The sequence below is a fragment of the Monodelphis domestica genome, chromosome 3, assembly GCF_027887165.1.
Source record: "Monodelphis domestica isolate mMonDom1 chromosome 3, mMonDom1.pri, whole genome shotgun sequence".
Classification (NCBI taxonomy): Eukaryota; Metazoa; Chordata; class Mammalia; order Didelphimorphia; family Didelphidae; genus Monodelphis; species Monodelphis domestica.
In genome coordinates, this window is record NC_077229.1 from 291988270 (window position 1) to 292011055 (window position 22786).

The window sequence follows — 22786 nt, forward strand, 5'->3', positions numbered from 1 at the left end:
TTATCAGTGTGGTAGGACTTGCCTGAGGTGCTCTGTACTGGCATGGCCTTTGGCATGGCTATCTTCCTGCCACCATGAGGGTTATAGGATAGGACTTCAGTAGAGGATCATAACATTTATGCTGCCAAGACACTTCTGAATATATTTTAATTGTGAATTTCTAAAGTATTGCAGGTTTTTAAGTAGGTTAGGTTCAGTATGAATGTCAAAATTTTTTTCATGTTATTGTGTATAAAACAGATCAATAAACTTTTTTTTTTTTGCTTGGATTCTGCATAAATGGGAGTTTTTACTGTCTAAGGACTTGAATCAGAGAATTTTAGAGCTGGAAGGGACCTGTTTGAGATGTAGTCAAACCCCCATTTTTTCTGGATGAGGAAATGGAACCTTAGAGAAGGGGAAATGGGAGGGGCACTGTGCTAAGCAGTATACCAATATTATCTCCTCTGACCCCCACAAAGGTAGGTATTATTATTATCATCTCAATTTTACCATTGTGGCAACTGAGGCAGATAGGTTAATTGATTTCTCCAGGGTCACAGAGCTAGTGTCTGAGGCTGGATTTGAACTCAGATTATCTTGACTCCAGGCCTAGCATTCTAGTCACTTGACCATCTAGCTGCCTGTGACTTGCTCATAGTCTCACACCTGTTAAGTGTTTTGTTTTTTTTAGCTCAGGATATAGTATAATTGTGTTGTGAAGAATATTTCCTTGGTTAAATGTCCTATTAAGGGAAAGTCAAGGGAGTGATAATGACCCAGGATTGCCATGGTGAGTGGTTGGATGTTTTGGTTGATTGTAAATCAGTATGTTATTGATCGAGGCAGTGATATTTTATTCAGCATCACTGGCTTTTGTTTATAGACACTTGAAATTCTCTCTTACGTTTTGCCTGCAGATTATAGAATTGTCCACTGAGATGGCTATTATGAAGAAGCACCTTGAATCATCTCTCAAAACTAAGGAAGGTAAATTTTTCTCCCTCATTTTACTACGTCAAAAAGCCTTCCTTGACATCTCATTGTGATGAGTTCTTGAAGGATATGCCAATTAAGTGTTAGTTCAGAGGAGTCCTATTAAACCAGGAAGGATTTGTATATGGATTCAGTAATGGGAATGACCATCATCCTAGAGACCTACATTAAGAGAATTTCATCATCAGGGTGGCTGTAGATTAAAATTTTTTTTTTTTAGCTATATCCACTTTTAAAGACTGTTAAAATTAAAGAAGTGGGGGCAGCTAGGTGGCTCAATGTATTGAGAGTTGGGCCTAGAGACAGGAGGTCATGGGTTCATTCTAGCTTCAGACACTTCCTAGCTATGCTATCATTGGTAAATTACTTAACTCCCATTGCCTAGTCTTTATTGCTTTTCTGCCTTGGAACCAATACACAGTATTGAATCTAAAATGAAAGATAAGGTTTTTAAAACAGTTCAAGAAAAATAATGATCTTTGGTTGAAGGGTTATCCATATTGATAAAATAACAGGTCTTTACATTATTGGAGGTTCTTGATGGAGTAAATTACTACTTTCTTTGCTTAGCTCTGGAACCTGAAATAAATCTGGCTGAAAGCAATGGCCCCAAGGCTTTAGATTGTGCTTCTGTCACTCAGCATATTAGAGATTTAGACAAAAAAAAATAAGGGATCTCTACCCATTCAGTCCAATTTTCTCTACTTCCTGAATTCATATTGAGAGTGATAGTTCTTAGAAACTGAAAAATAAATTCAATGACCATTAACTAAGAGGTTCTGTATATGTACACTTTAGTAGGCACAAATCTTCCAATCTTAATTAATTCTTTTGAGAGTCACTGTATCAGTGATGATGAACCTTTTAGAGGCAGAGTGCCAGGCTCCCCCCCTCCATTAAGTGCCATGTCTGCCCCCCCTCAACATGCTGGGTGCACCTCGCCACTCCACTCCTCTGCCTCCCTTTACCCCACAAAGGGAAGGGAGAAAACACTCCCATTCAGCTGTTGTGCAGAGGGGCAGGTGAAGTGAGGAATATCCTTTAGTGAGTGGAGAGGAGAAAGGAGTGGCCCAAGGACTCTGCACCTCTCCAGCTCTGCTCCCTGTGAGCTGCCCACCTGACCCCCTGTGTGCTCCCATTGGCTCTTGGGCAAAGGTTGAGGGTGATAGGAAAAAATGTCATCAAGCATGGTGGAGAGGGGGAGGGAAGCAGCTCTACCCTGGTCCCTCTGCCTTTCTACTAATGAACTCTGAAGATGGGGGTGGGGAGGGAGGGTGACTAAGTGCCCAGAGTGCTCTGAGTGCCATCTTTGGCACCTGTGCCAAAGATTCACCATCACTGCACTATATTCTCTTGCTAAGTATTTGTATGATCTCAGGAAAAATCAAAGCAGTACATGTTTAATTCCCTAGGGTCAAGGCACTGTGATAGGCCTCATTTCCCCTACATAGAAACAAAAGATTAAAGCACGGTGTACCTACTTACAAACAGAGTATAATTTAATAGAGAAGATAAGTCTGTGAATTTAATGGCTATAATATAAAATTGGATATAATAAGTGCAAAGTACTGTGAGACATAGGAGAAATTTTATTTTCTATCATCAGAGAAAAATTTAATTATGTTTAGTGTACCATTTTCAGACAGCAAAGATTTTCATCAATAGAGGTAGAAAAAAGAAAGATTTTTTAGTTAATTATCACTTTGCCTCAAATCAAATCAATCAGGTCCTACAAAAGAACATTAACAAAGGTTAATAAGGTTACTCAAAATTTTACTTATGTTATTTATGGAATACTTATCTTTCAGGAACAGTGTATGATTCATGACACTTACAGTTTTGAGTCATGGAAGCTTTTCAGTACTTTTGTGAGATAGCTATTTCTTCCTTTTGTTTTTTCAGAAATTAGTAGTAAAAGTATTAAAGTAAGGAAAGCTCTATAAACATTTTTTTCCCCAGAAGTCAAAAATGAATTAGTGATGATCATAGACTTTAGGGGTCTTGATTTCTTGACCTAATCTGTATTTTCTAGATATAGGTGGTTACTGAAATTTTTGACCCCATTTGTAATTCCTCCAAGGGGACAAAAATTATTTATTATTATCCTTGTATCTTTGTTCAGTGCTAAGGTTAGAACTTTGTATATAATAAACGTATTGAATAAAGGGTTAAGGAATGAATACTGTTACTGTGTACAGTGTTCTTCTGGTTTTGCTTGCTTTATTTTGTATCAATTCATGTAAATTTTTCCAAGTTATTACAAAATCATCCTGCACATCGTTATAGCATGATAGTACTCCTTGACAACTCCTTGACAATCATATACCACAACTTGTTTAGCCATTCCCCAATTGATAGACAACTCTTCAATTTCAGTTATTTGTTGCCTCAAACAGAGTTGCATTAAATATCTTTGTACAAATAGGTCCTTTCCCCATAGTTTGGATTTCTGGGATACGGTAATGGTATTGTTGGATCAAAGGGCATGCACATATTTAGAACTCGGTTCTCCAGAGGTGGTATTAGATTATAACTCCATCAACAGTGCATTAATGCCTCAATTTTCCTGTATCCTCGCCATCATTTATCATTTTCCTTTTCTGCCATGTTGACCAATCTGGTAGGTGTGAGGTAGCACCTCAGTGTTGTTTTTATTTCCATTTCTCTAATCAAAAGTGATTTAAAGGAGCAGCTAGGTAGCTTATTGGATAGAGAACCAGGCCTGGAGATGGGAGGTCTTGGGTTCAGTTTGGCCCCAGACACTTCCTAGCTGTATGATTCTGGACTTAGTCACTAAATCTCCAATTACCTGCCCCTTACTCTTCTTTTGCCTAGGAATTAGAATATCAGTTCTAAGACTGAAGGTAATTTTCCAATAGTTTTTGTTAAATAGTGAGTTCTTGTCCCAGAAACTTGGATCTTGTGTTTTATCAGACACTAAATTACTATGGTCATTTATTATTAGGTACTTTGTACTAGTCTTTTCCACTAATCCACCATTCTGTATCTTAGCCAGTACCAGATTGTTTTGATGATTCCTGCTTTGTAATACACTTTGATATCTGGTATTAGTAGGCTACTTTCCTTCACATTTTTTTTCATTGATTCCCTTGATATTTTTGACCTTTTGTTCTTTCAGATGAATATATATTATTTTTTCTAGCTCTATAAAATAATTTTTGGACAATTGGTATGATTGGTGATTGGTATGGTACTGAATAGATTAATTTAGATAGACTTGTAATTTTTATTGTATTAGCTCAGTCTACCCATGAACATTTAGTATTTTTCCAGTTGTCTAGATCTGACTTTTATTTGTGACAAATGTTTTGTAATTGTTGTTCATGCAGTTTGTTTTGACAGATTGGACTCCCAAGTATTTTATATTATCTGCAGTTAATTTAGATGGAATTTCTCTTTTATCTCTTGCCCTTGGGCTTTGTTGGTAATTTACAGTAATACTGATGATTTATATGGGTTTATATTCTATCATGCAACTTTGTTAAAGTTGTTGACATGGGCATTGTACCCCTAGAAACTCAGGCAAACTATTATCAGGGAAATTCCTTTGCTCCCTTTCCCCTGGGACTCCCAACTCAAAACATTCCCTTGTCCCATAGATTTGAGGAGGAGAAAGATGTACCTCATCCTTCTGTCCTCCAAATCACCACCCCATGCCTTCAGGCCAACCTCCTCCCCCCAACCCCTTGCTCCAGAGTCATGTCCTCACAGCTGTAGAAGAATATAAAAACCCCAGAATGGTGGCATTCTGGGAGCAACTTCCAGGTTGTTCCACTCATGCTGTCTTGCTGGCCAAAGATTTAACATTACTAATATTATATATATATATATATATATATATATATATATATATATATATATATATATATATATATATATATATATATATATATATATATATATATATATATATATATTTTTTTTATATAAATAAATTTAACAATACTAACATTACTAATAAACCTTTCTCTTTACTTTTAAGCTAAGTTTTGGAGTCTTGCATTCTTGTGAGAGGTGTCTTTCCCAACCCCCAGGGGTATACCTCTACACCCCACAACATCGTTAATTATTTCAACTAATGTTTTTAGTTAATTCTCTAGGATTCTCTTAAGTTTACCTCTGTCAACGTGGGATCTAAGAGAATCCCAACTTTAGTCAGCTTGAATGATAGAGACCCCAAAGCTTGCTCTGTTACCCTGAGAAGCCACCCTGAAGAGTATCTATGACTAGCAGTTTCAGACTGAATAATTAACCCTAAGATAAATGATAATTCAATTTAGGGGGGAGCTAAGCAAATGCTAAGTACTCTTTTTGTCTTATGTAGTCTCCCTCATTGTATCAGAGATCCTTCCCAAGAAGACCAACCCCCAGGCAGGGACCCTTTTAATCTCTTTTGTAAGTGGTCCATTCCCTGACACCCTATCCTCTGGCTATGGTTTCTTTCCCAAGCCTGTAGTTTGAACACTCCCATTTCCTTGTAGCCATGGTGATGTCAATCAATCATATTTCCCTGTGGTTTCTTAAAAGAGGATATATGCTCTCTAATTTCTTTTATTATTTGGAGTTGTCATCTAGCGCAGTGGCACTCCCATGAGTTGGTGGCCAGAGTCTGTGTGGAGGCCTGGGAGGAACTTGCTGAACCCCTTTTCCTTTATTAAAGAAGTGGTTTTTCTGACTATTTAATAGCTCTATGTTTTTTCCAATAACCATCATATCTGCCAAAGAGGGGGTAGTTTTGTTTCTTCATTCTCTCTTCTAATTCTTCAAGTTTCTCTTTCTTCTCTTATTGCTATAGCTAGCATTTCTAGTATAATATTGAATAATAATGGTGATAATAGGCCTAAGTAGCTTTTAAAGAAATGGATAGTTTATTTCCTCTTGTCATCATGAAATTTAAAACTTGGGGGAAAACAGATAGGGATGAACAGTTATTTAGCACTTATTCTTTGCTGAGTCCTCACTAAGTATTTAAAGATATCACATTTAAGCCTCAGAACAATTCTGTGAAGTAAGTGTTGTTATTGTCCAAATTTTACACTTGAGGAAACTACAGAAAACTAGTGTCTATGCTAATCTATGCTTGATTCAGTTTTCCTTTCCACAATAGTGAAGTGATTTGGTCAGTGACTTAGAGTCTGAGGTTGGATCTTCCTGACCCTAGCTGGCACTCTGTGTACTGTTTTACCTAGCTGCCTCAAAGGCAGTGTAAGAGTAACATGAGATGAACCAGAATTCAGCTCTTTTGTCACAAAGGTTTCAGACTGCTGATAGTACCCACCCATTAGTTGGCAGTTTCATGCGAAGGTCTCTGTCTCATCATTTGGAACTGAAACCTTCGTTCTGATTTCTGGTGTCCAGACTTCTGGTTTTAGATATATTTTGCTGGGCTTGAAGTTTTCTAACATTTTCATTCAATAACAAATCCTTCCCCTTCCCTAAGTTATATCAGAACCATATAGTAAGATTGCCATGCTAGTGCAATTGCCATAGCAACATTCTTACCCTTTTTTATCTATTTCACAATAAATTAAATCTTCCCTGGTTTGTTTGATTAAGACTAGGACTAAATAGAAGGAATAGAGAGGGAGCCAAGAGTAGAATGTGGAAGGGGGATAGTATTGATTAATGGCAGGGAAGTTTGTAAGGAGCAGAACACAACTCTTCTGTTAATTCTTTGAGAGATTAAAATAATTTTGATAAACACTTATTAAATGCCTCTTGTTACCAGAGAATTGCTTAGTGTAAGGCACTAGACTAGGAGTGCAAAGATGGGGGAAAAAAACATAATTCTTGCTGTTAAGTAGCTGACAATCTAGAAAGGGTTATAGGACATATAGGACATACTTATACATTTGGGGAGAAAGGAGAGATCCAATGCCTTCCAAGGAAGGAAGAGAAAAACGTGAGTAGGGGATAATAGGATTTAGGTTAAAGCTTTTGTTTCCAAAACTACCAGGAACTATTTTATTGAGTACTATGGTAGCTAGGGTCCCAGGGTGATCATGAAATTGCACTACAGGAAAGCTCAAGAGGATTCATATCATTATTAACATATATTATTGAGTGCTCCATGAGCATGCTTAGAAATTATAGCTCTATAATTCACTGTCATAAAATTCCTTCCTAAGTCCTTTGTTCATGCTTCAGTGGCTTTTCTAGTGTTTTATAACACTTTTGTATCAAGTTTAAATCATTTTATTAAAAAAATTCATCACAATTAATCTCAACAAAAATTATTAATATACAAAATATCTGTAAAAGAAAAAAATTTATACATTTAGAATATTTTGCATTTTTATAAAAGAAAATGTAGCTCTTTTTTTTTTTTTAAACCTTTACCTTCCATCTTGGAATCAATACTATGTATTGGTTCTAAGGCAGAAGAGTGGTAAGGGCTAGGCAATGGGGGTCAAGTGACTTGCCCAGGGTCACACAGCTGGGAAGTGTCTGAGGCCAGATTTGAACCTAGGACCTCCAGTCACTAGGCCTGGCTCTCAATCCACTGTGCTACCCAGCTGTCCCCAAAAATGTAACTCTTAAAAACTTATAATAATGGTAATTGTGGGTTCCCTGTCCAGCAGGGCCCACAAGAAGGGGTTCTCCTTTGTGGTAGGGACTGGAGGAGAGGCAGGGAGTCTGAGAACCAGGGTGAAAAATGACAGACACAGACAAATCAGTATTTAGATAGGGCAGGCAAAACCCCTATGATAGTCTCCTTGGAAGGAAAATATGAGAATCAATGGAACACGTGGTAGAGAAAGAAAATAAGGTAGAGAATGCAAAGCTGAGAGAGGCTAGAGGTTCAAGAGAGGAGGTTTCTAGAGAGGAAACGTTCCTAGATAAGAGAAGATTCCAAGAGAGAAATCATGGGATTGCCTTCTGTTTTTTTTATGGTTTGGGAGGCACTCTCAAGTACTTAGCAATCACATAACAAAGCATAGAGATTTCAGATTGGATGGCAATGTAAAGGTGACACCTTTTGGGCGTGTAGATTTCAACCCTCCCTTTCTCAAAGGAATGCGACTCAGAGCCAAATGTTAATGAGTTTGTCTTGGGCAACAGCCACATGGATAGATCCAGAGACCACCCACAAATATCAGGGGTATAACCTTGTGTCTGAAGACACAATAACCATACAATCATTTATATGTCTTAGATGTGAATATGCTTGGAATGCTACAGTAATATTTCTTTGTCTCTCTCTGATCTCTTTTGTTTCTGTACCTTTTCTTTGGCCCACAATTGAGACTATACTATATTTTTTTTCTTAAGGTCTTTTTGTGATTTTATGTTTTCAAATAATTTATCAAGTTGGAATTTTTGTAGTATATGATTTGAAGCTTACGTTTTTTCCCCCGCTGCCAACCATTTGCCCTTAAATTTTTTTATTAATGATTAATTTCCCTAGTATCTTATAATTTTACATTTATCAAATACTAAGTTTTCATTTACATTTGGTCCTATTTAGTAACAAATATTTCATCTTTAGTGGCATTTTCCTATCCATATTAGCTCAATTTCTACCATTCTGTTTTGATTCTGTTAATCTTGCTTTTAATTGATGCTATTTTATGATTTTCCCTCCTGAAGTCCTTTTGCAGGGTCTCTTCAGTAGACTCTTAATGGCTATGCCAGCAGAATGTATGCTCTGGGGGGAAGCTGGGAAGCTTAGTGGATTGAGAACCAGGCCTAGTGACTGGAGGTCCTAGGTTCAAATCTGGCCTCAGACACTTCCCAGCTGTGTGACCCTGGGCAAGTCACTTGACCCCCATTGCCTAGCCCTTACCACTCTTCTGCCTTAGAACCAATACATAGTATTGATTCCAAGATGGAAGGTAAAGGTTTAAAAAAAAAAAAGAGCTACATTTTCTTTTATAAAAATGCAAAATATTCCAAATGTATAAATTAGATTTTTCTCTTACATATATTTTGTATATTAATAGTTTTTGTTGAGATTAATTAATACACAGTATTGACTCCAAGACATTGGACAGATGCTTCAGCTTATATGACTAGTGAAATGTTTCCTTTTTGATAAGGCCTCTCTTCACTTATGAGACCCTTAATAGAGTGTCTTGCCCTGACAGAATATTAGTAATTTAACATTTGTTGAAGAGCATCTTAATTCTTCATGCTATTAATAAATTGACATCAATAAAATAATTAATTTTGATCTACAAACAGCTTAATTTAGCTGTCCCCCCGCCCCCCCCCCCCCCTTTAAGTTCTTGTGTGTTTTCTAAACTAGTGGCTTCTCCATCTGGAACTTCAAAGGGACCTCCTGACATTATATGGAGCTCCAGTGAGAGTGACCTCTCAGAAGACGATAAAGAGATGCCTTTTCAACTCCAGAAACATAAAAGATGTTCTCCCAACAGAGAGAGGCAGCATACTAGGAGTAACTTAGGTTTGAATGACAGTAGCAGTGAAGGTAAGTTGATTGATTTTTAAGAAATTAAAATTCCATTGCATTTTTTCACATAATCATGTGATAAAATTTGGCTAACTTGTGTTTTGGATAAGTAGTGTAAGATTTAATGGGTAGAAGAAATACTTTCTTGGTTTAGTTCTGATAATGTTTTAAATGATATTAATTAGTGTTCTTGATTAATAGATCTTATGAATGCTAAGAATTTTAATTATGCTGAAAGCCTTAGATGAACTGAAGTTAAATCTACAGCTTTTTAATTATTTGTATCACTTTGGTGATGTTGGACAATACTTGAAAAGGCTTATTTGACAGGCATGCTTTAGAGAAGCTAGTTTTTCCCTTATTTACTATGCCTATAATTCTAGGAACTACCATTAGATGAATGTCACATGATGTCAATGATATAATTGTATTCCTATTTACTTTGATGCTTTGAAAGAGCCTTACAAATTGCAGTCCTGCCATGCATTCTTATTTTGACAAAGTCTTGTTCATATTTTCACTTTAGAACCTTTGGACAACATTTCTTCTCTTAGTTTATTAGGAATACCATTGTCATTCATCTGTTGTCTCTCATCATTACTATATGAAAGGCTCACCTCTTCCTGTTAAACATTATCTTCAGTGAAATCATTTAATCTGAGATTAAATGAACCGTAGAGACCATTTATTCCTTGTAAGAATAAGATCAGACAAATTTTTGCCTCATTGGGGCTTGAGTACCATTAAGGAGAGGGATCCTACTATTTTCTGAGGCAAAGTAGTCTTCACTCATACAACTTTAATTATTATAGAGTCTTTCTGTATATTAAACTAAAATTGGTACTCTTGTTCACTGATTAGTTCTATCCTCTGGGGCCAACAGAACAAGTCTCTCTCTTCCACATAACATCCTTTCAAGACAATCATCATATACCCATGCTTCTTGCCTTCTTATCTTTTCTTTTCCAGGCTGTCCATCCTCAGCGTTTTCAGTCAGTCCTCATATGATATGATCCCAAGGCATTTAACTCTTTTGAGTACCCTCCTCCAAACTTGACCAGCTTATCAATATTATTTTTAACATTTTGTGCCCAAAAGTGAATAAAATATTCCAAATATTCTCCAACCAGTAAAGAGTTCTCTAGGACTATGATCTTCCTAGACTTGGATAATTAGACATCTTTTAATGAAGTCTAAGATGACATTAGAATTTAAAAAAAAAATTATTGTAGTGTGATAGGAAACCTTTCTAAATGAGAAATTGTGGCAGAATTATACTTTATGATAGGATGAAATCAGAGATCTTGCTAACACATGAATTTGTGGTCTAGTAAAATTCCTAGATCAAGAATTCTTAAATATTTTTTGTTACCCTTTGGCTACCTAGTGAAGGCAGTAGATATATTCTCAGAATAATGTTTTTAATTGCATAAAATAAAATATGAAGGATTACAAAACAAACCAAAACCAATTTTCCTGAAATAAGTTACCATAATATTAAAAGAAACAAACATCTGAACCCTAGTTAAGTTAACCCTGGTCCTAGATATTTTTCAGATATAATGCCATCTAGATACTCATCCTTCCTTATATTTTACTTGTGAAATGAATATTATAAATCTAAAGTATAAAAATTTACATATATCTATTAAATTTCATTTTTTATATTGAGCTCTGTTTTATCCTTTTAAATGTTTTAATATCTTGACTCTTTCTTCCAGTGTTTAATAGTGATCCTTCCCAGCTTTATATTATTTGAAAAATTTCATAAGTATTTTATCTGCACCTTTCTTAAGTCTTGGACAGAGCAAATAAGTTACTATAGTTATATTTTCTTTATAACAATTCCCCAAAATTGTCATCCATCTCCTACTTCATGACCACCAGTGATGAGAATCTCATTGCCACATGAGGCAGCCATCTGCACTTTTGCATATTTCCATTAGTAAATTTTTATTTATATCAAAGAGAAAAAATACTTTGCTGTATTTTCCATCTCCTCCTTGTAGTTCCTTCTCCTGGGAGCTAAACAGAACAAGTTTGATCCTTCTTATAATTTTTTTAACATGACAGTTTTTGAGAATATTAACACATATTCAGCATATGTTCTTTTCTGCATCACCCAAGGATTTCCTTTTGCCTAAATAGAAATTTATAAGTAACTTATATTTATAAGTAAAAATGTGTAAATGTTTATAAATAATTTATATTTATAAAATAATTTATATAAATATCAGTTACTTCAACAATCCTTGCCATTGTGGTTAGTTGCCTTCCTGGCAAAATTTTAGCATACATTATTAAAAGAGTAGACATTGTGAGCACCAAGAATTTGGAAGATATCCCTTCAATCCCTTTGCCTTTATAGTCAGTTGCTTTACTAATATATGGTGTTCACATAGTCTCCTTTTAATAATGCATGGTAGATACAGCCATCAATGGCATAGAGGATAGAATGCTGAGCTTCCAGTCCTGATGCTCTGAGTCCAGATCCAGCCTCAGCCACTTTCTACCTATATGATCTTGGGCCAGTCACTTAAACTCTGCTTTTGGGGATCATAATAGCTCATACCTCCCAGGGTTGTTGTGAGAATCTAACATACTTGCAAACTTAAAGTGCAATATAAGTGCTAGCTATTATTTTTGTTGCTATTGTTATTAACATTTTCTAGGACTATAAGAAAAGGTCATCAATTCAGAGTTAAAGAATCCACTTTCTTTCCCTTTTTGAAAAATGGAACAATACTTGTCCAAGTTCAGTCTGAACCAGTTCCCTTGATCACAGATTTTCCAAGATCATTAACAGTGGCCCAGCAAGAACAGCTGCCTATTTCTTTATATATCCTTGTTTACATAACAAAGTCATTGAGGGCAACTGGGTGTCCTTTACCATTTACTTTTATTTTGTGTTTCAATTCATTGTTAATCATGTTTGTTCTATTTCCTCCAGTTTGTAGATACATCTAACTTGGTATAGGAAAAACATTAAAAACAAATTAGGTGTTGTTAATTATGTCCTATTGGATCTTCCATTATAATTTTCTAATCTAACATAATGTCTTATTCCTTCTTTTTCCTCTTGCTATAACATAGCTTTAAAAGCCTTTTTGTTGTCCTGAGCATTTATGGCAGATGTCTGTTTGTTCTTGAATTTAACGTTTTAAAAATTCATCTTCTTTTTTTAAACCCTTACTTTCCGAAGTATTGATTCTAAGACAGAAGAGCAGTAAGGGCTGGGCAGTGGGGGTTAAATGACTTGTCCAGGATGACATAGCTAGGAAATGTCTGAGACCAGACTTGAACCCAGGACCTCCTATCTCTGAGCCACCTAGCCACCCCTTTTAAATTATTCTTGTAGGAACATATTACACTTTTGTAATTATTCTTAACCTGACTTTTGTAAATTATTTTTTAAATTCTGGGTTATTTGCTTCATATATCTTTGTTGAATCCATATTATTCTCTTTAGGTAGCTTTTTTCTTCCTTTTCATAAGAATTGGTGTTTATGCCATCATAATTTTGTTTTCTAGAATATTGTAACCATTTTCAGCCAGCTTAGTCATGCTGGATCTGGATTCAGAAAGACCTGAGTTCCAATGCAGTCTTAAATACTTATTAGCTATGTAACTTACTTAATCTTTCTCAGCCTCAGTTTCTTTATGTCCTAAAGGGAGGATAATAAATAGCAACCTACCTCCTTGGATTGTTGTGAAGATTTACTAAGATAATACTTGTTAAGTGCTTTGTAAACCTTTAAGTGCTATATAAATGCTAGTTATTATTATTCATTTATCCTGTTGAGTTTTAGACCATGCTATAATATCCTTACTCTGAACTAAGTGCCAGCCTGTATTTGACTTAAATGCTCTTAATAATAGCTCACAATTCTACAGTACTTCTAGGTTTGCACAGCACTTTTTTCATAGCCACTTTGTGAATTACAGTCCAAAAATTGTTATTCACATCATACAGGTGAGGAAATTGTGGCAGAGGAAGGTTATTTGCCCAAGATAAACATAGCTGTGTTTATTGGGATTTGAACCCATTCTCCTGATGCCAGATCCAGTACTCTTCCTTCTGTTATACCATACATCTTTCTCCTCCTTATAAGCCATGAACCTTAAGATGCTGTGATTGTTTTTCTTGTGACCTGATCAAGGTGGTTTTAAACTGGGAGTATTCTTTCCCCTTCCTCAAATTGTCCCAGCTTACTTTGTCTGGATTGTGACTTTGCCTTTGTATGCCATTATGTTAAGTACATATGATTTTGTCAGACTCCACCAAATCAGATTTTGGTGTGTCTTGAAATCAGGCTGCCTTGTCTCCAGATACAGCCCTGTGTTCACTAAGCTATATTACTTTTCTTCTCTATTACACTACTTATCTCTCACAGATGTGAATAAGGGATGGATTTGTAACCAGCTATGACAGAGAGAATATTATAAAAGTCAAAGTAGACTACGTAAAAATTAAAAAAAAACTTTTGCAAAGATAAAATACATGTAGCTAGAATAAGAATGATTTAAAATGATGCTGTCACAGTGAATATTAAAAAATCATTAAAATTTAAGTTTTGTATGAGATAATATGGTGAATAAAACAGAACTAAAGGAAAGATGCATACAAGTGCCACAATTATGTTAAGGCAGACAACTTTAAATAACAAAATCATCAAAAGCATTGGTCAATTTTTCATTTACCTACAAGGTAGATACTTGGGAACCTACACCATCAGCTTTCTTGGAACATAGCCAAGAAACAGTAATCAAAAGAACTGCTGAGATAATTAGGTGCTTTGGGTAATATGCCCAACTATGTAGGAAAGTCCCTAAGACTGTCACTCAGACTTTCATAATCTTTTAATTTATGTACAATTTTAGCAATTTTGGTTTTCTGGTTTCTTAAACATTAGGACTTTTGAGGCAGCAAATGAGAATGGAGAAGTGCTGAAAGAATACAGAGGATATTGACTGAAGTGAGAGATGACAGCCAAAAGAAAATTCAGGAAAAAACTCCCATACTACTATAGAGAATGATAATTGAGGGCTATGATATTGATCCCAAGCCCTCAGAAAAAGGCTAAATTATGTTTAGTATACTTTCCTTAAGAAAGCACATAAGTTAATGCTTTTTGGATTCAATAAAAAATGACTGAAGTAAAAATTTTCTTAAAAGAATAGGTTTATTTTTTTCTGGAAAATCAATTCATATGAGATAGTTGCTTTTTTGGTTTTTGTTTTTTTGGTCAAGTTAGGTGAGGTTCAGACCTGTTATTTCATCAGCTTAAAGAACTACCAATATGGAAACTTCCTCTCACCAGGGGTGATAGTCTTAGAGAATTGTGGGGGTGGGAGGGGGTGGGAGGAGGATCAGAAATTAAGTGATTTGCCCATGGTTAGACTTAACTGAGGCAGGAAGTTGGATCTGGGTCTACTTTACCATGCTTCTACCTCTTTATGTGAAAGATATCTCTTTCAAAGTTCATATATAATCAGTATTATCCATACTCTTCAAGTCATGATGGCTTCTGTTCTAATGGGCCTCAGGCCATTTCCCTTCTTTTCTGGGGAGTTTAGTCCTTGGCTTACTGTCCTCTTCTCCTAGATTCCTGCCTTACACTAGGAGATGCCAGCATCTATGTGGATGTTCCCACCCACTCCTATAATTTTCTGTTTCTTCTGTTTCCTTAAATCCGTGACATCACTCCTTCACCTTCCTTAGCCACACACAGGATGGATCCCACCACAAACCATAAGTTTTCCACTTTCTTCTTCAAACTCATTGAGCAGTTTTGTGATTGTATCCTCCTTGTTTCAGCTGTCGCTGAGCCTCATGCTTCTTCTTTTTTTTTTAAATATGAGAGATAATTATATTTTCAGTGAGCTTGGTGCAATCCCTTTTTAAATCAGTACAACAGTGAATCCTTTGTTTAGACTTCTTTTTCATGTATCTACACTTAATTATCTGTTTTGCAGGTTTATTCAACTTGTAAGAGGTTGAAAGAGGCCATTCTTAATATAAATGAGTCTTTTAAAATCATTATCAACTCCTAGTGAAGCCACAAACAATTATAATATATTTCAATTTCAAAATGTCTTGTCAGGTTTTCATGCCTTCAAATTTTCATTTTTAATTGTTTAAATAATATGAGTATATATTTCGGATTTGAGTTTAATTTATAGGAAAAGCCTAAGCAGAATTTCTAGGAAGGTTGTAGCAGTGCTTGATATATGGTCATCCTTTTTTTGTAATTTTACCCATAGATTCTAGCACCAAATTGTCATGTCTGGATGGAAAGCAATTTGAGATCATAAGTGACCACAGTAATAATAATTTGTAGCAAACTTTATTGCTTTAGTGAAAAAATTAATCTAAATCATTTGGATCAATATTAATTAGAAGAACTTATGTGAGATGGATAAAGACCTTCTCAGAACATACTAGAAATACATAAGAGGGAGGAGTAACTGGTGTCCTCTGCTGGTATTCCTTCTACTTCCTTGACTATTTGTATAAGAGCTTCCTCTTTTTTACTATCAGTGAAACTTTCTGCATATTCATATGTAAAACACGCCTTTCATTATTCTTAGAAAGAGGTCAGTTATCTATGATGGTGAAACTGAGGGCCATAAGGGTAAACAAGTATAATTCCTCAGATTCTTATAAAATGATATTAGCAAAAATAAGAACAATAACAATGAAAATCTTTAGGTGCTACCTAAAAATTAGGTGCTGATTATTCTTTTTTTTTTACATTCTTTTTTTTATTTGGTCAATTTCAAACACCATTCCTTGGTTACAAAAATCATCCTTTACTCCTCCATCCCCTCCCCCAACCCCTCCCATAACCGACTCACAGTTCCACTGGGTACCACTATGTGTCCTTGATCAGAACCCACTTCCATGCTGTTGGTATTTGCACTAGGATGTTCATTTAGGGTCTACATCTCCAATAATATCCCCTCGACCCATGTAATCAAGCAATTGTTTTTCTTCGGTGTTTTTACTCCCACAGTTTTTCCTCTGAATGTGGATAGTGGTTTTTCTCCTAGATCCCTCCTAGTGGTTCTGGATCACTGCATTACCACTAATGGAGAAGGCCATTACATTTGATTGTACCACAGTGTATCAGTCTCTGTGTACCATGTTCTCCTGGTTCTGCTCCTCTCACTCTGCATCAGTTCCTGGAGGTTGTTCCAGTTCACATGGAATTCCTCCACTTTATTATTTCTTTTAGCACAATAGTTTTCCATCACCAACATAAACCACAATTTGTTCAGCCGAGCCTCATGCTTCTTAAGCTGTTCTTCCCCCTCATCATGACTGCCAGGGGTTTCCCTCCACAGTTCTTAGGCCTTTATCCCATGTATAGCTTTGCTTTCCTCTATTCCCAGACTCCTCCTAGAGCCTTCACACCACACGTCCATTCCAGGATGCCTCACCTTGCTGCCACTCAGCTCTCGCCAGACCCCAGACACCCCTTTCCTCCCTTTGACCTCCTCTGAGCCTGTTCTCATGCTGCTGAAAGGAAGTCACATAACCCAATGACTGGGTATGCCGTCAGTTCATGTCGGTCCATTTCAGTTGGACCCTCAGTGCAGCAAGCAGACCTTTTATGCCTAAGTGATTACTGGAGTGACTTAAGTGGTGCCGTGGAGAGTGATGGGCCTGAAGTCAGGAGAATCCAAGTTCAAATCCAGTCTCATATACTTATAATCTGTGTGACCCTGGTCAAGTCACTTAATCTTGTTTACCTCAGTTTTCTCATCTGTAAAATGAGCTGGAGAAGGAAATGGTAAATCACTCTAGTATCTCTGCCAAGAAACCCCCAAATGGGGTCATGAAGGGTCAGACAGCTGCACGAGTGATTCTGATTCCTTATCAATCTGTTAGAGGTTATTCTAGATTTTTTCTCTCAAGCCTGCCCATTCTCCCTATGCCACATCTCACTCAGCTGAGGACTTCCCTTCTTACTTTAATGAGAAAATGGAGGTCATTCAGAGTAAGCTCATTCTCCCCTTTTTAAAATATCACAAATTCTTAACATCATCTTTCCTAGACCTATCATTCACTTGTATATAATCTAGTTTTGGTCTCTCCCTTGAGCTTTGGGCCTGCATTGCTGGCTATCCTAGAAATATTATAAATAGAATTTATTGTCTTTCCTCACAGTTGACACTCCCTCTTTTCTGTTTCTGTCACAGGCATCGCCATTCTTCAATTCTCCTAGGTTTGCAACTTTGGAATTATACTTCTTTCCTCATTTTCCCTCCTTACATATATAACTAGTTGCCAAATCTTGCTGTTTCAAAATAAAATTTTATATCTTCAGAACAAGTGTAATATTGTATTTGTTATGTAGTATATATAATATGTAGTATCATAGTTGTTTTTCTCCAATGGCAATAACATTATAATTTACAATTTAAGAAATGATCTTTGACATTTTCAAGAGTATAAGTTAGAGTTATAGTTCTCCGAGTTTGAATACTTTTTTTTTTTAACCCTTACCTTCCGTCTTGGAGTCAATACTGTGTATTGGCTCCAAGGCAGAAGAGTGGTAAGGGCTAGGCAATGGGGGTCAAGTGACTTGCCCAGGGTCACACAGCTGGGAAGTGTCTGAGGCCAGATTTGAACCTAGGACCTCCCATCTCTAGGACTGGCTCTCAATCCACTGAGCTACCCAGCTGCCCCCTTGAATACTTTTTAATATAATTGTTGATAGCTTGTGACTCTTCTTTTGGGAATACCTGTTCCCAAACATCCTTTGTTCCATTGCAGTAGACACTAATTTTTAGGTTTTCTGAGTTCTTTTAGGATATTCTGTGGAAAGAAAGTGGCATTGGAGGTTTTCCTATCTCAAAAGGTTTTGGGAAAGATTCGGAATCATGAAACCATAAAAATCATTCTGACTCCTTCCTTTTACAGATGAATAAACTGAGGCCTAGAGAGATTAAGTGGCTTGCCCTGCATTACTCAGGGAGTAATGGGCAGAGTACTGATTTTGACTGCAATCTTGTAACTTCTCAGTGCTTTTTCCCTTTTACTTCTCAGCCACGGCTGTGGGCCACTTGTAGTGACTTGGGGGTATGTAGTGAGCCCCTTAACACACAGCTGTTTCTCCCATTTCATCTAGAACATCTAGCCCTCTTGTTCTTATCCCATGGCAGGTGTTCTGAGCAATCCTACAGGATGCCTTCTGAATATTTTTTGTTACGTTCGAGTGACTTAAGTGTTATTTGAAAGATAAAACTATCTAGTTTTAGTTTGAGGAAGTTTTGCAAAGATCATACAGTTCTTTGGAGCAGGGAACTCTTAGGAAACTCCTTTTAATGATGTTTATCAGCAACTTTGCAGCACCTTAGATCATTGGAATTGCTTTAGTTACTTAGAGCTCAAGTGATTTGTCTAATGGTTAAATTAACATAGCCAGTACGAGTTAGAGGCTGCACTTGAACCCCAAACTCAATTCTAGGCTAGCTCTGTCTGTCTTGTATTCATTAGTATTATTATAGGAAATGACTATTTTAGCTCATTCTATAATATTGAATAAAATAATTTAGATATTTATAGGATTGAAGTTATAATTCAATGCAATTTTATGTAATTTGTGTTGTCAGGTGAACCTCAGTTCATTGACTGGGAGAACGATAGTGATAGTAAAGAAGATGTTGGTAAAGAATGTCCTGAATTTGAAGAAAATGAGAGTTCTATGGAAATATCAGATTGTATTTCTTGTGCAAGTAGCAGTCCTCATACTAGTGAGGAGAGGGAACATGACTTTTCTCAAGTAAGTATATTTTTCATTTTAATATTGGAACATGAATCATTTCTGTTTTTTGTTGATATGTTTGTTAACATGTAAATTCTCTCCCTCTAGTTAGAATTTAAGTCCTTTTGTTTCCTCTGAGTTCTAGATGGTTAAATCTAAAGAAACAGAGGAAACATGAAAAGGCCTTATCATATTTGGTTTTGGAAGCCAGGATCTTTGCAGGTTTAAAACCTAAATTCTTAGTTGTAACAGTGATCTAACTATTAAATCAGTTTATTGACTACATATGAGCCTGTTGACCTAAAGGTTAAATGTAGTTTAAGTGTTTCACATTCCCTCTCCACTTGGCAGATTAATCAGTTATTAGAGCAAAAACAAATGTATTCATAGATGCTAGAATTAAACTCCTTCTAAATAGTTGAACTGACTTTCAACAACATTCTTCAAATTCAGACGTAAATAAAAGTATATTATTTTTAAGAAAAGATCACAAAGATTCAATAGATGAGAGGTGAACAGCTAACTGACAGTAGAAAAGAATCTTAGAATCACAAAATTTTAGAATTAAGAACTTCAACAGTCATCTAACCTTGAAAAGAATCTTTTCTACAAGATACAGGAAAAATAGTCAACAGTCTTTTCCAGGCTAAATACCTGCTGTGCCTTTATCTAGGCCCTTATATAGCCTACACTTGACACATTTCACTGCCCTGGTTGCCTCTTAACCAGCTCCTTCTTAAAATATGATCTCTATCCCCCAAAAACACAAGCCTCCAGATATGGACGGATCAGGACAGAGTACATGTGCTTTTTATTCCCTGACATTATGACTCTCTCAGTGCCTCCTCATCATATTAGCTTCCTTGGCAGCAATACTATTGACTCATAATGAGCTTGTTGTTAATTAAAACCATCAAATGTTTTTTAGCTGAACTGCTCTATTTCCTTATCTTCCCTATTTTATATATGTGGGATTAATTTTTTTTAAATTTAAGATTAAGACTTTACATTTATCCCTTTTAAACTTCACTTCATTAGATTTGTTGCAGTGCACTATTGAATTCTGACTCTTGCCATCCGTTTATTACTGTTCTTCCCAACTTAATGTAATCTGAAAATATTGAGAGTGTTTGCCTTTGAAGCCTTTATTTTTGTGTCTAACCATTCAGGTGGTTTTGATTTGTCCATCCAGTTGTACTATTGGATAGCCTATTTCTTCCTATTCCAAAAGAATAAGATGAAAAATGCCCAATATTTGTTAAAATTTAGAAAACTCTAGCATTCTGCTTTTATCTACAGGCCTAGAAACCATTTTAGAAAAGGGTATAAATTTAGTCTAGCTGTTCTAGATGAAGGTATGTTAACTCTCTCTAATTGCTACTAACTTTTGTAGACTTTTTTTTGTTATTGAATAGTTTTCAGTTGAGTTCTACTCTTCCTGACCCTATTTGTGTTTAGGATTTATTCCCTTGTTCGGTTTCTGTGGTGTCTAGTATAAGGATGATATTGGAAAATCAGTATTGTTTCATTAGTTTAGGGATAAGAAGTAAAGTGACTGGTGAGAAAAGAACTGGAGTTTGAAGCAGAGCTGAGAGAGCAGGTTAATTTCAGATGTGACAGTTATAACTTTTTCTATGTCAATTACTCTCTCTGGCAGTTAGGAGTTGGTTTCTGGCAGTTGGCAGACACACTCTCAGAGACTCTCTCAGGGCCAAGAGGTAACATCTTTGTCTCTCTGTCTGAGGGAAAGACCTGAAGGAACTCAGTGTTTCCCTTTCCCAACTTGGGAAAAACACTATTAAATATCTATTGTGGCTTCATAGATTGTTTAACTCTGAGAAGACCAAAGAAAAACCTGGTCTTTGGTTTGGACTCTGAGTCAGTTAAGATTCAGAGTCCTAACTGGATTCTTGTTGAGACTCAACCAGCTAGCCTTTGCTATTTTATAATTTGAAGGCGAAGTTAAGATTTATAAGGATAATAGTGGTAGTTTTTATTTAGATAGTATAAATTTGGGTTAGTCAAATCAGGGAGGATTAGTGTAGCCTGTGAAAACACAAGAGAAGCGGTTCCTTGAAGAACCTGGGAGTTTATTTGGGTGGATTTAGAATTCTATAGAATTAGAAATCCTTTATTTCTCCTTATATATTTCAATAAATACTTTATTTTTATAATAAGAATCTCTTTAGCATCCTTGCGCCTGGACCTGAAGGGAAGTTCACAGTTGAGCTTCACTTCATCACTTAGGATACTTTTGATTACATCTATCAAAAGTATTCGAACAGTTTTGAACCTATATTGTAACAGTTTTTCCATCTATATATTTTATTTTTATACCTTGCCAAATTTATTTTTACACTAGTGTGGTCCTGCCTGTCTCTGCTTCCACTGATCTTTACCTAGATGTTCTTCATCATTCTTTCCTAGATTTCTTCATTTGAGTATTTCTTCTTAATATAGCATGCTATCCCGCGCATTCCCTTTTGCTTATCCTGTATTTATTGATTTTATTCAATCCCTCTCCACACCATATAAGGCATCATCTGGCAAAATATATAGATTCTTTTTTAAACATTTACTTTCTATCTTAGAATCAATACTATATATTGGTTCCAAGGCAGAAGAGTGGTAAAGACTAGCCCTGACTTGTCCAGGGTCACACAGCTAGGAAGTGTCTGAGGCCAGATTTGAACCCAGAATCTCCTGCCAACAGACCTTGCTCTTCATCCATTAAGTCATATAGCTTCCCCCTGGTTATGCCTTTCTTTTTTCAATTTTTCAGTTCATTCTCTGGTGGTTAGTCTTCAGATATTATATCTGTAGTTATATACAATGTTCTCTTGGTTCTACTCGTTTCATTCTTCATTATCTCCTATAGTTTTTTCCAGATTTCTAAGAAATTAAACTGCTCATCATTTCTTAAGGTGTAACAGTATTCCATTCAATCATATGCCACAACTTGTTCAGCCTTTTCCTAATCGATGGATATTCCTCAATTTCCAGTTCTTTGCTAACACAAAGAGAGCTTCTATTAATATTTTGGAACAACTTTTTCCATTTTTAATAAGATAATACCCTTCCAGAGGCCTGGTCTAATTGTAGCTAGGAGTAGTGCCTTTGCTTCCTGTATATTTTCAGAGATCCTCAACAGTGCTTATTGGTCACATCTTTTTTGTCCTCTGAGTTGTTATTCTTGTGGACCTGGTGCATTAGTAGTAGATCCTTCTCCCCACTCCCCATTGGTTTTTCCTTTATAATCCTGTACATTTTATCTTATGCTTTTAAAAACATTATTGAGAGAAGGAGTCCATAGGCTTTACCAGAATTCCAAAGAGTACATGACACAAAAAAGGTTAAAATTCCCTGTGCTAGAATTTCATTTTAACTATTTGTATAGCTCAGCATAGTGACCCAGGAAGGACGATCATTGAATTAACAGGCATTTTCACTGTAGAGACCTCAAGAATATCCTTATACTAGATTCCCTTATACAGATGATAGACATCTGAACTTCTTGAAGGACATTTATATATATTATGAATCAGAAGTTGTATTGATACTATTTTAGGGGGAGGAAGGGAGGCTTATGAATGGAATGAAAATT

General features: G+C 36.0%; 1 protein-coding gene across 2 annotated transcripts in view; it reads left to right on the forward strand.

Moving 5' to 3' along the window:
* The window catches only part of SPIDR (scaffold protein involved in DNA repair), a 627114-nt gene that overhangs the window by 28176 nt on the left and 576152 nt on the right, over positions 1-22786 (forward strand). The window contains exons 3-5 of one of the 2 annotated variants that reach the window (XM_016431530.2): positions 900-969; positions 9245-9427; positions 19031-19200. In XM_016431530.2, the coding sequence (XP_016287016.2) occupies positions 900-969; positions 9245-9427; positions 19031-19200 (423 nt within the window). The remainder of the gene's footprint in view (positions 1-899; positions 970-9244; positions 9428-19030; positions 19201-22786) is intronic. The other variant, XM_056823886.1, reaches the window with a different exon arrangement.